Source organism: Maniola jurtina, chromosome 1 (assembly GCF_905333055.1).
Source record: "Maniola jurtina chromosome 1, ilManJurt1.1, whole genome shotgun sequence".
In the NCBI taxonomy this organism is placed as follows: domain Eukaryota; kingdom Metazoa; phylum Arthropoda; class Insecta; order Lepidoptera; family Nymphalidae; genus Maniola; species Maniola jurtina.
Window position 1 is genome coordinate 10,374,879 of NC_060029.1, and position 16,296 is coordinate 10,391,174.

The window sequence follows — 16,296 nt, forward strand, 5'->3', positions numbered from 1 at the left end:
CGAAACGACTGAATTATTTGGATGCGACCATCCGAGGAATAGAACAATTCTATTTTTTATCCTGAGAACAGCCTAAGGAATTATCGAAAACCTTAACCGACGAGAACAAAGTGCACAGGTAAAAGCTAGCAGTATTAAAGAATATAGAGATATAGAATGTTAAGACAGAGATACGAAAACGAAATTCGGCATATTATATTTGCGTACTTGATTTTCTCTGCTTAAGTGAAAGTCATTTGAATAAAGCAAACTTATTGAATACAGTATGCAAATCAGAGAGAACCGATAAATACAGATTTAAATAAGCTCTGCAGCATTCACTGCCGAGATGAGGCAAGTGGAATTTATTCATAAGGCTCACTTAAATGGTTTTATCGCTGACTCGTAAATGTATCTTGTTAAGTTTGGATATAATAATATTATGTATTTGGATTATTGCAAACCAGACAAGAATATTTTAAGGGAATTAAGTAGGTACGGTCTAATGAACTCAATCTTGTTTTGAAGGATTATAAAATACTATCTGAATTTTTGAAAATCGGTGAAGGGGTAGACTTTTCAAAAAACCTGAATCACGTAGGTACACACGTACCTACTTCTTTATTTTTACCCAAAGCCTAAACACCAATTTTTGTGTGTATAACTTGAAAAGTGTCGGACTTTCATACAAACTTTCATTCCCTATGAGGGATGGAATTTCCAAAAATCATTTCCTAGTGAATGCCTACTTTATATGCATAAGAAACCTACCTACTAAAATTCAAGTTTCAATACCACAGCGGCTTAGGCTGTGCGTAAATAGATCACTCATCCATCCATCCATTTATCCATCAGCCTGTATGCGTCCACTGCTGGACATAGGCCTTTCCAAGAGCGCGCCACCAAACACGGCAGATCACTCAGTCAGCACATTTTTTAAATATATTATGTATTTATAGATAGATAAATAGGTAAGTATATTGAACATTGTGGAATCTACATGTAGGTAACCAACGGTATCTAAAGTAACTAGGTACTACGCACTGCGAAGGACGACTTGAACAAGGATTTTTGTTGTGCGTTGATGAGTGACTTATAAATTGATGGTTAGACTTGCTTGTTGGTGACTAGATACAAAAGTAGAATAGAGCTTTACAAAATATGGGACCCAAATGCGGTCTACGTAACGTATCTACTTCATTTTTATATTACAATAAAATCGGTGGTAACTTGCAACTTCACGATGTAGAGAGGAACTTCACAATAACAATAGAACTTACGATGGAAATTGTAGTAGATTAGCCAAAGTAAGTTAAGTGTTCAAGTTTTAATGCGCTCATCTCCATTAGCGGTTCTTTTGAAGCAATAATAGAGCGAGCAACTAGTAGTTGCATGCAGCAGCGTTGTGTACGAGTCTTGCATTACTTATGCAGACCGTACTAAACACGCCTCGCTGAGGTAAAGCAAATATTGAAGCATATTGAAGCAAAGCTTCTTAATACGAGGGGTAGCGTTGCTCGAGAAAATGTCATTCTAGACAGTTAATTAAAAATGGCTTCATCTATCAGTAATCTAAATGTACACCAATAGTGGGAGATTTTGTAGTTAAAAAAGCCGTTAACTGCAAAAATAGTTTTCGAGTTATCGCCAAAAAACATGGTTCAAAAACGATTTTTTCTAAAAAATAATGCTACGTAAGACCAAGGTTTTTATTTTCTCTTGATGGTTCTTTAAATACTTTTTTGGAAACACCGGTTTTTCTAAATTTCCATATTTTCTGGCGGTAATAATCGTAAAGATCCCGCACCAAACCTGATCTGGTTGTTTACGTGAGTATTATCAATACTAGATGATAGCCGTGACTTCTGTGTGAATTTAGGTTTTGTTCAAGATTTCGTGAGAACTCTTTAATTTTCCGGAATAAAAGTAGCCAATGTGCACACAACACAACGATACTTTCACTATAAAATTATGGTAACATATTTATACAGCACTACAACAAGACTCCTACCCGCGAACGGCAGTTAGATATTGTTTTTCTGTTACTCGGCGTATTTTAACATTGAACCATATTTAAAATATTTATGGACTCAATTTTTTTTCCTCTTCTATATTATGATATCCCACTCGATATAATAGCAAAAAAACACTTTTGGAAACCTCCATTTTTATGGATGTAACATCCGTCTGGTCGATTTTTTGACGTGACAACGTCTTATAATTCGATAGAGCCGGCTGCACGCACGAAAAAACATCACTCATGCGGCGTTACCTCGCTCTGAGGCGTTCCATGTAAGGCTTGAAGTGCAAGTGAGACCGCGGAACGAGCGACAAAGAAGCACAATCGGCCTTTGTTGTCACGTTCAACTATCGTCAGTAAACCGACTTTACAGACAACCAATTTTTTCGTATAAAATGTAGCCTATTATGCCACCTGGACTAAGTGTAGTAACGAATCGATTGACACCTCATTCATCAAAATTGGCTCAGTAGTTTACATATACTATACATATTTAATACATATATGTATACACTATACATACATGAATTGCTAAAATCATAACCATTCCTTTTGGGTTTGCCGTAGTCGGGTAATATAATAACCGTTAGCCACGCAGTCTGTGAAAAATACGAGGAGGGACAATATGAGAAATAAACGTTAAAACTGTTCAACTGGAAAGAAAATCTGGTGGAATATTGATAGCTTCTGGAGGATAATAGCTAATCCAATATAAATTTTACACAGTCTCCCTGTTGTCTAAGGAGTGAGCAGGTGATGCTCGCATTCAAGATTTATAGATTTTTTAGGACACTTCTAATACTATAAAGTTGTCTGTGTATAATATAAAAATTCGGAAAAACTCATATGCATTCATTCAATTCATTACAAGAGGATGCCCGCGGCTTCGCCCGCGTAGATTTCGGGTTTTTCTTAGTCCCGTAGGAACTCTTTGATTTTCCGGCATAAAAAGTAGCCTATGTCCTTTCCGGAATGTATCCCAAGTCTGTACCAAATTTCATTAAAATCGGTTCAGCGGTTGGGCCGTGAAAACGTAGCAGACAGACAGACAGACACACATTCGCATTTATAATATTATATTATTATCGATGGTACATTGTAGGGAAACTGGAAACACGAGGACAGTCTACTTATATCTCATTTTACCTCCTTTATGCAGTAAAAAAATCACTTACTTGGCACAAATATTTTTGGCATTTATTATAACCGCCAATCTTTGTTTACAGAAAGCATGCACGGTACAAAAAATAGTTTCTCTTTTTAAGCCATTGAAATTGATCATCCCCTTAAATCATTTAAGCTTTCTAGCAACGCTATTGCGGCTGTAATCCTTCAATATGACCCCGGTTTAATGGCTAGAGAGTTTTATAACCCACTTTTATAGCCCAATTGCTTACATTACAACTACAAAGTAATCTAAAACAGCCTAGATAATATTATAATAGGTGTTCTATTTCACCTTTATAAGTTTATTTTTCTGCTACGCTCTTCTAAATTAGCCCAATTTTTTACATATCACTATTTTTAGGGATAAAAATGTTACTTAGTATCTTCTATCTATATTACATATAATAAAATTGTAGAAAAGTGGTGTCTGTTCAATGGAAATATATAAAAAAAGTAGCAGGGGTTGTTATTATATCGATGCCGAACACGAAATTGTAATTAATTTTTTTTTGTCTGTTTGTCTGTTTGTCTGTGTGTTTGTGCACGCTAATATCAGAAACGGCTTATTCGATTTAGATACGGTTTTCACTAATATATTGTAGTAAGCTTCACTTAACATTTAGTGTTTATTTCATGTCAATCGGTTCATAAATAAAAAAGTTATGTCAATTTAAAGAATCACGGCGAACATTTTTAACGTACAGAGTACGTACTACACGCCTCGCGCCTGAGCGTCCGTGGCTATATAAAGCGCGCTGAGAGCTATTCCACGCGAACAAAGTCGCGGGCACAGCTAGTGTAAAATAATTCTATCTATCTATTTAAAACACACAAGACGGTTTGCTTCGTTTCTTGTGTCACAGCTTACCTAGTTCTTTAGTGAAGACACTTGAGAATTTTCTTTCGTTATGAAAACTTTGAATTTGTACTATGTACCGACTACCGCGACGCGGGACGGATGGGCGTTCTGTTTGCTATTTACCCCAAATGGAACTAAAGAGATAAGTTAGTATACTCTATTAAGAAATTGAGGCTGAGTTATTCGAAACAAAATTAAAAATTTAAGTGGAGATAATTAATAACTAATTTAATGGAGTCTCGCAATTGCGAGACTCCATTAAATTCTTGTGATTAAGTTAGTTTAATCTCCACTTAAATTTTTGAAATACGTTTCGAACAACTCAGGGTAATAATTGGAGATTGAGAAATCCAGACTTGTATTATAAATGCGAAAGTGTGTCTGTCTGTCTGTATGGCTGCTAGGTTTTCACGGCTCATCTGTTCAACCGATTTATGATGAAATTTGGTACAACTTGCATGCATTTGGTACAACCGGGGACGAACATAGCCTACTTTTTGTCCGGGAAAATAAAGCAATTCCCACGGCATTTTTGAAAAACCTATACCCACGCGGGCGAAGCCTCTGGGAATATCTGGTTCTTATTAATTTTAAAATTGTTAAGTAGTTATTCTTAGTTTGATGGTAGTCACTGATATTGTATTTTTTTACTAACGAGATAGAAAGATAGACACCTTTAAATTTTGCCAAAGTCACTGCTGCGATGTAACTTTAAGCTGACAATTTAATCCTTCTAAACATCCCCTAAACTATACTCAGGAGATAAGATTTAAGACTCAAAGTACACAAGAAAGCTTTTCACTGAAACAAAGCCACCTCCGGACGACGAACTTCGCGGAATGATGCAAGATATCTTATAACAAAAGACAATACAGGCTTCAGAGGTAAACGTGTATTTGTAAACTCCGTCGTTTTTCTTTTATCGACGTTTTGTCAATACTCGTAGCTACATTTTAAAGAATCTATTTACTTTTTGTTTTCATGTAATATTTTCTTTTATAAGTATCTTGTTGCTTTATAAGTATCTCGTGTTTGAGAATATAAAAACGAAACATTTAGATGTAGAGTGAATTAGAGCCAAGGCAGAGCGTCTTTGTCACCGATTTTATATGTTTGATAACACGTTCAACTATGAGACGCGTAACCCTAACGCACTCCCCAGCCTTTGTATACAAATATAGTTCAGTTCTTATTTAAATATTAACCGTTTTGTATTAGCATTTTAATAAAATGTTGTGCAACTCTGATTAGTTCGTACCTAAGTACCTAGTTATATAAACAAAATCAGCAAAACTTTGCAACTACATAGTGGAATCTCACCTTCTTAGTTTAAAATTAGCGACGTTAAGCACAACTATGTCGAAACTGGGAAGTAACTATTACTGTTAATATTATCTACAAACACGTAGCTTTACCTGTTTCATTCATATTTATAGTTCACCATAAATAAGTTTTTTTTTTTATTAAACTTACAATACAAAAAGCTCCTACTGAGTAACTTGACGAAATAAACGAACGCGATTTCAAAAGATGTGTATAAATACGTGATGCGTGTTTTAACTTAAATATAAATTTAAAAACTCTCGATCTGAATAATACGAGGAAATAACTGAATATGAAGTTTTACTGTTGAATAATTTACAGTCACGTCCTTCAACTTGTGGATGTTTGTAAGTATTGATCTTTATTGAGTTTTGTAAACAACCGGCGCTCACCCTTGAAAATCAATATCTCGATCAATAACAGCACCAGTTGCTATATAATATTAAAGAGTACATTATATATAAAATACTAAATGATACCCGTAATTGCGTCCGCTGGATTTAGGGTTTTAAAAACCACGTGGAAACTCTTTGATTTTCCAGGATAAAAAGTAGTCTATGTAAGCCTGCAGAATGCAAGCTGTCTCTGTGGCAATTATATCATAACTAGCTGATGCCCGCAATTTCGTTCGCGTGGATGTAGGTTTTTTAAATTCCCGTGGGAAATCTTTGATTTTCCGGGATAAAAAGTAGCCTATGTGCTAATCCAGGGTATAATCTATCTCCATTCTAAATTTCAGCCCAATCCGTCCAGTAGTTTTTGCGTGAAGGAGTAACAAACATACACACACACATACAATCTTTCTCCTTTATAATATTAAGTGTGAAGTGTGATGCCCGCAACTTCGTCCACGTGAATTTAAGTTTTATATGCATCACGTGACTTTTTGATTTTCCAGGATCAAAAGTGAGCTATGTTCGTCCCTGGGATACAAGCTATTTTCTATACCTGTCAAAATCGGTTAAACGAATGGCCGTGAAAACCTAGCAGATAGATAGCTATGAACACACTTTCGCATTTATGATAACATGGAATAGGATTCAGTTTTGTAAACCAACACTTATACTTGAAAAACAATATCTCAATCAATAACATCACCGGCTGCATATTTGGAATTGATAGGAGCAATATGACGGTTGAAAATTTTCAGGCAGATCAGTGACGTCATCGTTTTATGTGAAATTCCCGAGCGATTCTCCATTAAAAAGGGACGCGAGGCTCGTTTAGGAACATAGTTTCTGCCTTCGAACGATCCCATCTTGCTGCGGGTGATGGGAATTTCATTTTAATTTCGCTCGTTCAGCGCTGACGGCTACGGAATCATTAAAACCCCTTTTACGGATTCGGAATAATATTTGTGTTTTATCTGTTATATTTTATGACTCTTTTATGTTCTGATAGGCTGGTGCTTTACTTAAGAGGGCTCTCTCTGTCACTCGTTTCATACAATCGTAGTTCCAATTTCAGTTGAATATTAAGCAACCAAAGTCCAGACATATTCTAGAAACAGACATATTCTAGAAACTAATATCTATGTCTGTGGTTTTCCAGATTTCTGTTAAAATATTCGGTTTTAAAGTTACGCGGTCTTAAAAATTTTCATACAAATTTTTGAGCCCCTGTAATTTTAAAACTACATATTTTTAGAAAAATCTAAAACACCACATACACAGATATTAGTTTATAGAATATGTCTGCAAACTTTCATGGACTTTGGTTGCTTAATATTCAAATGAAATTGGAACTACGATTGTATGAAACGAGTGACGGATAGAGCCCTGTTAATCTCATCGGATGGAACTTTGTTGTATTATTTGACGGAATGTGCTTTGTCTCATTCTAATTCACTCTTTTCCTTCTTTGTTCTTCACTCCAGTGGTAAACTACACTATTAGAAGGAGGTAAAGTTTGTAAGTTTTGATGAAGTCTCCAGAACTAATTATCTAATTCTGAAAATTCTTCCACTAATAGATATATTGGTACCTACATTATCCTTGAGTGTTATAAGCTATATAAATTATATCCCGCGGACGAAGACGCGGAAAAAGCTAGTCGTGTAGAAAACTATACTGTACCAATACGTTCGCAAGTTTCTCTTTTGTGAAAATTTTTACATAATTTATTAATTAAGACTTATTCCATTTATAGACTTGTGTTCTAGGTACAAGTAACATTTACCTATCTCTGGTCTGCCGATTCGCGCTTGGCCAGTGTGATAGACTATAGTCAAATCCTTCTCATTCTGAGAAGACATCCGTTCTCAGTAGTGAGCCGACGATGTTTCGGTCATGATGATGATTTGTCTATGGGTATTATATTTTAGTAGGTTCACTAAACTGCTCATAAATCGTGGTGTATTAAACAAATGAACTGTTAAGTTTCCAAACACGTACGGCGACAGGATTAGTTATAATTTACGCCGCTCGTGGGCCCAACATCTGCATTGCAGTTTCGTCCATCGCAAAGGCCCTCAGAGGTTTGAGAACGAGCTATAAAACTTGAAATATAGCAATGCGAATCCGACATAAGAATATTTTTATAATGATTAGGTATTAGGTACGTACTTAGGTATTTATCTTCCTATCGACCATCCTTTCGCTTCGAACTTTGCGTCCCTGTCTGTTGCACTCAATTAATCTTAGTCCATCCAACTTACATCCCCAACACAAAACTTTACCCATTCCACATACTTTCCAACGAAATTTTGCAACTACTTAAAATTAAAGTATGTAAAATTAATCTCATCTGCAAGTGAAATTACTCCAGGTGGTTTCAATTTTAAGCGGGGCATTGTCATTTCAATATTTAACTCGTTAACTTTTTACCACGGCTCAGATGTGAATCTCAGTGAATTATTGCAAGAGTGCCGTCGTTTTTTGGGCTAGATAAAACCATTAAGGCTTCCCCGCAACGCCGTTCGCCGGTCGGGACAATTAACACCTCGGTCTGTTCGGCTCCAAAAATGGGAATTGTGTCAGCGTTATTCCTGCCAAATCCGCACAATTTTTGTCTTGTCGCCATTCAGCCTACGGGCATCGTGCCCAAATTGTAACGCATACAAGTTGTTCCCTAGAAGACACAATTATACTTTTGTTCACTGCTCTCCATTTGCGTATATTGGGTCGGAATGACGCAGTGTCGATTGTATCTAAATATTCTCGCAATAAAAACGCTGTCCATCTAAAAGTCGTATCTGAGAGAAGTTGGAGTAAGTTCGAAGTTCCACTGAGTCGTAAAGTTGGGGTAGAGAAAACATCTAAACTAATGAAAGCTTGCGCTGCCGTTGGCGGCCATCCAATACCTCTTTCCTTTGACGTTGCGCATTCAGTTTATTAGTAACAAATATGTATTTATTAAGAAAACTTCTTTAAGCCATATCCTCGTATTTTCATTAGTCAATTCAGTTAAATTCTTTGTTTTATTGGCTATAACGCGAACCAACTCCAGATAGTCCATTTTTGCTTGTCTTACAAAAAAGTATTGTAGCAAATTGCGCGCATGTTTATCGTTTTTGCTCTTTTTGAAAACAAGTAGGTAGCATTTTCCCAAAAAAAAAAAACATGTTCTTGGTTGGCAAATCAACATTACGGTTCGATAGTTTCGAAATGAAAATAATATTCAAGTAATCCATAACTGTTTTTTGCGATAAAACGGACAGTTTAAAATGGTCTCATTCCATTTTCTTTCATGTAGAGCACAGGTTGCACTCGGCTATGCATCGATGGATTCTATTCAGTAGATTGGAATGGGATACATTTTTCATATCTATTGAAAGAGGTGCGGTGGAAAGGTTTTAGCACTGAAAACGTTTTAGGGAAAAGTTATGTGATTCCAGCACCGTATACTTACTCGTTATATAATATTTATGTAGAAGAAGATTATTCGTAAGTGTCTATACAGACGGGCAACATTTCGACTGCATGCAGAATACGAACTGTTTGGCTTGCAATTCAGATCTTTAGCGTTATAAAATAATTAATTGATCATTCAGAATTCATCTTGAGTGATCTTTACAAATGGCCATGCATATGGAATGGTTTTAATGAATTCCACTTTTTAATTTTCGATTCATGCGTTTTTATTTAATTTTAACTTATCATCACGTGTCTAGGTATAATAAATAATATACAGATACCATTTTAGAATGAGTTTAGAGATTTTCTACCGAAAAATAAAGTTGTTCAGCAAAATTACACTCTCTTCGTTTAAGTCTGTTACGCATTTAATGCCTACTTTTTCGTACACCCGCGGCGTCGCTTTTAATAGAGATTTGTTGAGAGAGCGGCTCGGTTCATAATTAAAGTAGGTACCTACCTAGTGTTCTTAACAAGTTATGCACTGTCCGAATAGATTTACTGCTTGTCTGTTCTTTCAAAATATTATTAAACTGTACTTAAACATATTAAAAGAATAGAAATCTTTATCTTAGTATTTCTATTCTATTAAGTATTATTTTATTCAAAAAAACTTTTGCAAGTGTTTTTGAATAGTCAAGTGAATCTGCCACTGATTCGATTAAATAATATCAAAAAATATATTTTTATTATACTTATAAGGTGTTAATATACCAATTTCTAAAATATATCAAAGCATTACAATAATTGTTTTTTTAAGCGTGCTTTTTTCCTGTAGGTACCTTTTTTTTATACACAGGAAAACCTATACTCCATGTAATCCATCGTGCACAATTAGTAACACTGCCTTCTTCCCAAAAAGTTGTATAACACAATTTGTTTCCACGACACCGAATTAACTACTAGCTAGGTATAGTTTCGTTAAGAAAGCGACTCTCCTTAATAAATAATTAATTGACCGTATCTACTCTTCTCAGTAATTCGTCTAGACATAATTGATGCTTTTCATGATTGTTCGGAAAACTTCAATTAAGTAATTAGATGGAAATTAGATTTTTTTTTCTCTACAATTGCAATGATGAGGTATATTACTCCTACCTAAAGTAACAATTTCAGTGTTTTACAAAATATGCTATGGGAGAACATAATATGCTATGGGAGTTATTTGTAGCTACTTATTAAATACAAAACAGATGTTTATGAAATAATGAATGATAAATTTTAAAGCTTAGCAAATTGTTATTTTTCTTTGTTACTGGAAAATGGCATGCAAAATTAAACACTTCCTTCCTTCTAAGCTGCCACTTATTTTTTTTGCCACTTATTTGCCATTTTTCGCGCTGTTATTTTTATTTTACATTACAATGTGTTGCCTTAATATTTTATACCGCCAATTTATGTGAATACGCATAGTCACAATCACATTTATTTTGCTATTAGCTATTATGGTTATTAAATTAACAGTTAATATCATCACAAATCCGAAAATGTGTACTTTGTTTGTTGGTTTGTCCTTCAATCACACTTCAACGGAACACTAGAACGATTTGATTGTTTGCATTGAATTATAGTAACCACAGTATAGTAAGCACAAACCGGGAGAGTGGAGACTGACAGGCTTATTTTTATCCTGAAAAATCAAAGAGTCCCACGGGATTTTTAAAAACTTAAATCCACGCGGACGGAGTCGCGGGCATCAGTTAGCTATAATAATAACATTGTAAACGATAACTGAATAGTACTGCAATAATTGTCCTAAAATGATAATAGAATACTCAATTGCATGTGTTTTGTTACAGTGATGGGGGTGGTGTCGCTAGAGCGGTCTAGTGGCGCGGTGCGGGCGCGCGGCGGCGCTCCGGGCGTGCGGGCGGGCGGGTGCGCGGGCGCGTAGGGCGGCGCGGTGGCGGGTGCGCGCGCGGCGGGTGCGGCGGCGCATGCACGCCACCGGCCACACGGACCGCTCGGGCGGCGGCGGCGGCGGCGGCTCCTGGCGCCTCCCGCCCGACGAGACGCTGCAGGTCGCCGACCCCAAGTCTGCCAAGGAAGACGTGAGTGACATTGCTCTAGCGAAGCCATCCAGTGCCAATGTAGGTACCAGTTATACATCATACATCATTATCATCATCATCATCAACCTTTCGCCGACCCACTACTAAAGACGGGTCTTCTCTTAGAATGACAAGAGTTTAGGTCATAGTTCACCACACTGGCCAAATGCGGATTGCCAGGCTTCACACACCTTTGAGAACATTATATAGAACTCCCAGGGATGCAGGCTCCCTCACTCGTTTCTCTTCACCGTTAAAGCAAGTGATATTTAATTGCTTAAAAGCACACAACTTCAAGTCTGGTATACCCGGGACCGAATCCCGGACCACGGAATAGAAGGCTGAAGCGACTCGCTACTACTAGGCTATTACCTACCGCTTTTGGTTATACTTATTCGTAGATAAATTAGTCAGTGTTGGGAAGGCGGAAGTATCGCTAATGGACGTATTGAATCATGAATGAAAAACTTGGAAACGGTTTTTCAAAACATTAGAAATATTGTGTATAAGGATCTAGGCTACTGTCTAACAGAACATGATAAACAGAAACCTAAACTTTGATAGATGAAAAGCTAGAAAGGTTTTTAAAAATATAAAAATATAGGAGTCACAGCTTAAAAGGTCGCTGCATACGTAACGTGATTTTTCACGTCCCGGACGGGACGGGAGGATTTCTCGAACTATTATTGGATAACTAGAAAACGGACGGGGCGGGACGTTCCAGTTGTCCAATAGTAGTTCAAGAAATCCTCCCGTCCCGTCCGGGACGTGAAAAATCACGTTACGTATGCAGCGACCTTTAATCTCACCTTTTTGACCAAATACATATAGAGCAAAGCTAAGAGTCACCACACTTTGCTATGGTTATAAAATATAAAATCACTGATAAAAAAATAAGACAACCTCGCGGGATTTTTAAGCTATTAGAGTAATGAGTGAAACAATTTAATAAAAATAATATGTACGTGTCGGTTTTTCCATAGCTCGCAAAATAGTCCTCGTAGTGCGAGCCTCTCGTGTCAAGTGTTTGTCGGCAGCCAACCCCACCGCATAAGATACGAAAATACGAAAATTTACTGAGAAAGAATGTTTCAGTTTTTTTTTTCGTATTAATAGTAGTTCTCCTGATTTTGGCATTCTTAATTTTGCAGTTACAAACCTACTGCCATTGCCTATTTTGTTTACGCCTTACATAATACTTATATTTATTACTTGCATGAATATTTTTTTCGATGACTAAGTTATAGTGCGTTCAAAACAAGTAGGTCCTCTAGAATATGACTGTATGACTGTGCATTGTGTAAAATCAGATCTCATCCGAGCTTGTGCTTTAGTCTTTAGCCATGTTGCAACTTCAGAGTGGAGTGATTGGACTATTAAAAGTTTTCCGATGATAGAAAGCGACGATTCAGATGCAGATTAGATGGTAGCGCAGTATTAGTGAACTCGGTCCACATAATGGTTTCTTAAACGATATTGTATTGGAACGTCAATCGCTTGACGGGATGGTTTCGTAGTAACTAGCCCCGGCTGAAGCTTCCCAACTGATCCCTCAGGAGTAAGTTTAAAAGTTACGAATTCCTAAAAGGACCCAGCTATAAAACGAACCTGGTAGCTCCCATAAACCACTTCTCTACACTGCTCTTAAGAATAAAATATTTAATGTTGCAGGATCTCTACCCGGGAGATGGGCACAACTGGAGAAGCATCATATTTTCGCTGATGGTCATCAGTTTTGTGATAGCTGGCATAGTTACAGCCATTTATTTACTGGGGTGAGTACTCTATCATATCCACAAGAAAAAAAAACGTAAGTATATAGAAGAATAGAAAATATAATTGGAATGGTGCCACAAAAAAATAACCTTATATATAAAGATCCCAGCGTCCCAACCCTAGAGAAAATGCTCAAAAATAGTTCGTACGATAGGATTGAATATCTTCAATTTATGTCAATTTCACTCTTGCGATCAATTTGACAATGATCACTGTATCTGAGAAGAGAAGTTCACTATATCTTGTGTATGTTTGCTCATTTTTCAAATAGGTAAATTTTATAGTAACTTGTATAGTGTATTGAATGTCATTCCTAATCTTGCTATGGTAGGCGTGTCCAAAATTCTTCGCGTTCACTAAAATTATTATTAGATCTCCCATATTAAGTACTTACCACTTAGTAGGTGCTTTGTAGGTATGTACCTACATACAAGCGTGGTTTGAAAATGTCTCTTCTATCTTGCGGAATTGCAGTGTTTTACTTTTATAAGAAAAATCCAATCACTGCCTATCTAAACGTTTTCCAGCAAGTCACGACTCACGATTCCTTTTAAAACTCGTAAGTAACGGGTAAAAGTAATACAAGTTTCTAAAAACAAACTTTTACACAGCTAGAGCAGTACCTACTCGGCGATAACAAATCCTTGAACGCTTCGGACTTCCTGAACTCTGAAGCGCACGACAAATAAATACGTTGAGACTTTACATTTCTATAAAAAAACTTTTTACTATTTCCTTTGATCAAGTGATTTCCAGAAACTTGCTATAAACTTATTTTGCAAGATTACTTTTTTTCATACCTAATAGTCTATTGACTAACAAACAAATCTCAACTTCGTAAAACATAAACCTGGATTTGTTATGAATAGGTGAAAGCTAATGGTGAGAACTGTGAACTTTATAATATGTTTGTTCTAAACAAATTCTTATCGATTCGTGTGCCGCTAAAAATTTTACAAGGCTTCAAAATATTTTGTTTTTGATTTGGTTTTGATTTTTTTAAGTGTTTTCTAAATAGACCCATTCACCCGCACGAGTCCAAAAAGCTTAACTAATTTTTTACTTTAACTTTTATTTGAACTATGTAACTAACTAACTAACTAGGTCGCAATTCGTCATCCATAATATGGCACAGGCCACAGCTGCACTGCGAATATGAATAAGTTAGGTCACCGAATAAAGTGATTTCTGTACTCTGGCCATATGTTTCCGTTTCCACGACATAATATTTCACATGTCTTTAGGCGCCCTCTGCCACATCCGACATTTCGTATTCGGTATTAACAACTGAGCAAATGTGATCGCATTGGCATGCAAGTTTGCATGTGGAAATTACATAGCTTAGAAAAGGCGTTGTTTATACCAGAAGTGGCGAGTGTCGTGGACACGTCTTCAATTTTATATAGACTCGATTCATTTAGGCTAACTTTCCTGCTGTATACGCTGGGTAAGGAAATCATACCTTTTGGTATTCTACTGAATATATTTCGGAGAGTGTGCACAATAACTCTTTGACCTGGCTCCTCCTTCACCTTTCTACCATCGTACCGCCAGGCATCGTCAAGGTCTACATCCATACATAGTCGAAATTCCTCGAACACGTACGAAGCGATTTGCTTCCTCTTTTCTTAGCCGAACCCCTAGGATATGGAACACCCTTCCGGCATCAGTTTTCCCTTCCACCTATAACATGGGTACCTTCAAGTCAAGAGTGAATAGGCAACTTCTAGGCAAGCGCGCTCCATCTTAGTCTGCATTATCACTTGTTAGCAGGTCTGATTGCAGCCAAGCGCTAGTCCATATAATTAAAAAAAAAACCTTGAAGTATGTATCCGCACACTGATTACACATATTTACGCATACTTACTTCATAAGCGATTATGTAATAGCAAACCTGTGATCTTAATCATATAGGTACGTTAGGTTCCTTCCACGGGCTTAACAATGTTAAAAATCTTGGCCCTTGCCAGTACCTACTCCTATATAAACAGCAGCCACACACTACCTGACCTCCAAGTTGTTTTGTAAATGCATCTTTTTACGAAACACGAATATTTTAGCAACACATCATAAATAGCAGTTGTTTTCCTGTCTTACAATTTCATATGTAAATACGGTGAGAAAATATATTTCAAAATATTTCTCTTATGCATTTACAATTTCACATGCAACGTGGGCTGGATTTGGAATTCGTGCACGAAAGCTACAAGAACCTACCTACTGAATTCTTATTAACTTATTTTGTAGTAAGCTTTTTGCTGAAACGAAAAGCAATACGTCATCGAATTGGTTTTCGCTTTTTACAAAACCAGAAACGGGATGAATCCTTCCTTATTGTGCAGTAGGTATTGAAAGTCTCTATTACGAGTTATTTAATAGACTAAAAATATGTTGCTCATAGTATGGAGGGGGAACACAAGTTAGCCGCAAAAAAAAACTTTGTTTTAATTTAGAGTTTTGGTAGGTACTTGCGGTGTTGGTGGTATGAGTAAATTTTAAACTTGCATCTTAACTCCTTAAGAGCCTGAGCATAGATGAAAAGTGTTTTTCATCAGCTTCAGCATTGAAGATCCTTTTGAATTGTTACTTTTGTGATCTTAAACTTTAGGATGGTTTAGGTTGTTAGGTAAAGCCATGTAGTCTATTTTATAAAATATAATATATGTAGTTAAAATAATAGAGGTGAAATTATTTTATCGTATCAACCAATTTCGCTACCATTCCTCTCACCAAAAGTTGCTTCAAAGAGATTGATCGCTTTAGCGATAAGATCGCCTTTGCACGCTTTGTGCAACATTACAATGTCACACCATTGTTATTTTTTCACTATAATAGAATACTGGCTATGCAAGAACATCTTGCAATAATTCGGATTCCATACCCTGCAGATCAGTCTACACTCTACATAATGCAATTAATTACAGATATGTGGACGAGTTGCTCTACTGGTCGGGTCGTCGCATGCGCCTGGACGAGTTCCTGCGCGGCGACCTGACCGGCGAGCGGCTGCCGACCACGTGGGTCAGCTCGCACCAGCTCGTGTACCAGGCGGACGACGGCGGGCTGCTGGCTCTCGACACCTTCAACAACACCCTCACTGTACTCGTTACCAACCACACTCTAGTGAGTATCTTGCCAAATCATTATCAGCATCAACCAATTAGAATAGAAAAGAATATAGAAGAAGAAATATTTTTATTTAAGTAAACTTTTACAAGTGCTTTTGAATCGTCCAAATAATGTACCACTGGTTCGGAATGCCGTTCC

The 16,296-nt window shown here is 36.7% G+C and overlaps 1 protein-coding gene across 5 annotated transcripts in view; it reads left to right on the forward strand.

Annotated features, from left to right (window-relative positions):
- The window catches only part of LOC123873458 (inactive dipeptidyl peptidase 10), a 136,635-nt gene that overhangs the window by 105,690 nt on the left and 14,649 nt on the right, over nt 1–16,296 (forward strand). For 3 of the 5 annotated variants that reach the window (XM_045918692.1, XM_045920972.1, XM_045919451.1), the window contains exons 3-5: nt 11,002–11,292; nt 12,925–13,028; nt 15,954–16,152. In XM_045918692.1, coding sequence (XP_045774648.1) covers nt 11,140–11,292; nt 12,925–13,028; nt 15,954–16,152 — 456 coding nt within the window. In that variant the 5' untranslated portion in view covers nt 11,002–11,139. The remainder of the gene's footprint in view (nt 1–11,001; nt 11,293–12,924; nt 13,029–15,953; nt 16,153–16,296) is intronic. The other 2 variants (XM_045920194.1, XM_045921736.1) reach the window with 1 other exon arrangement.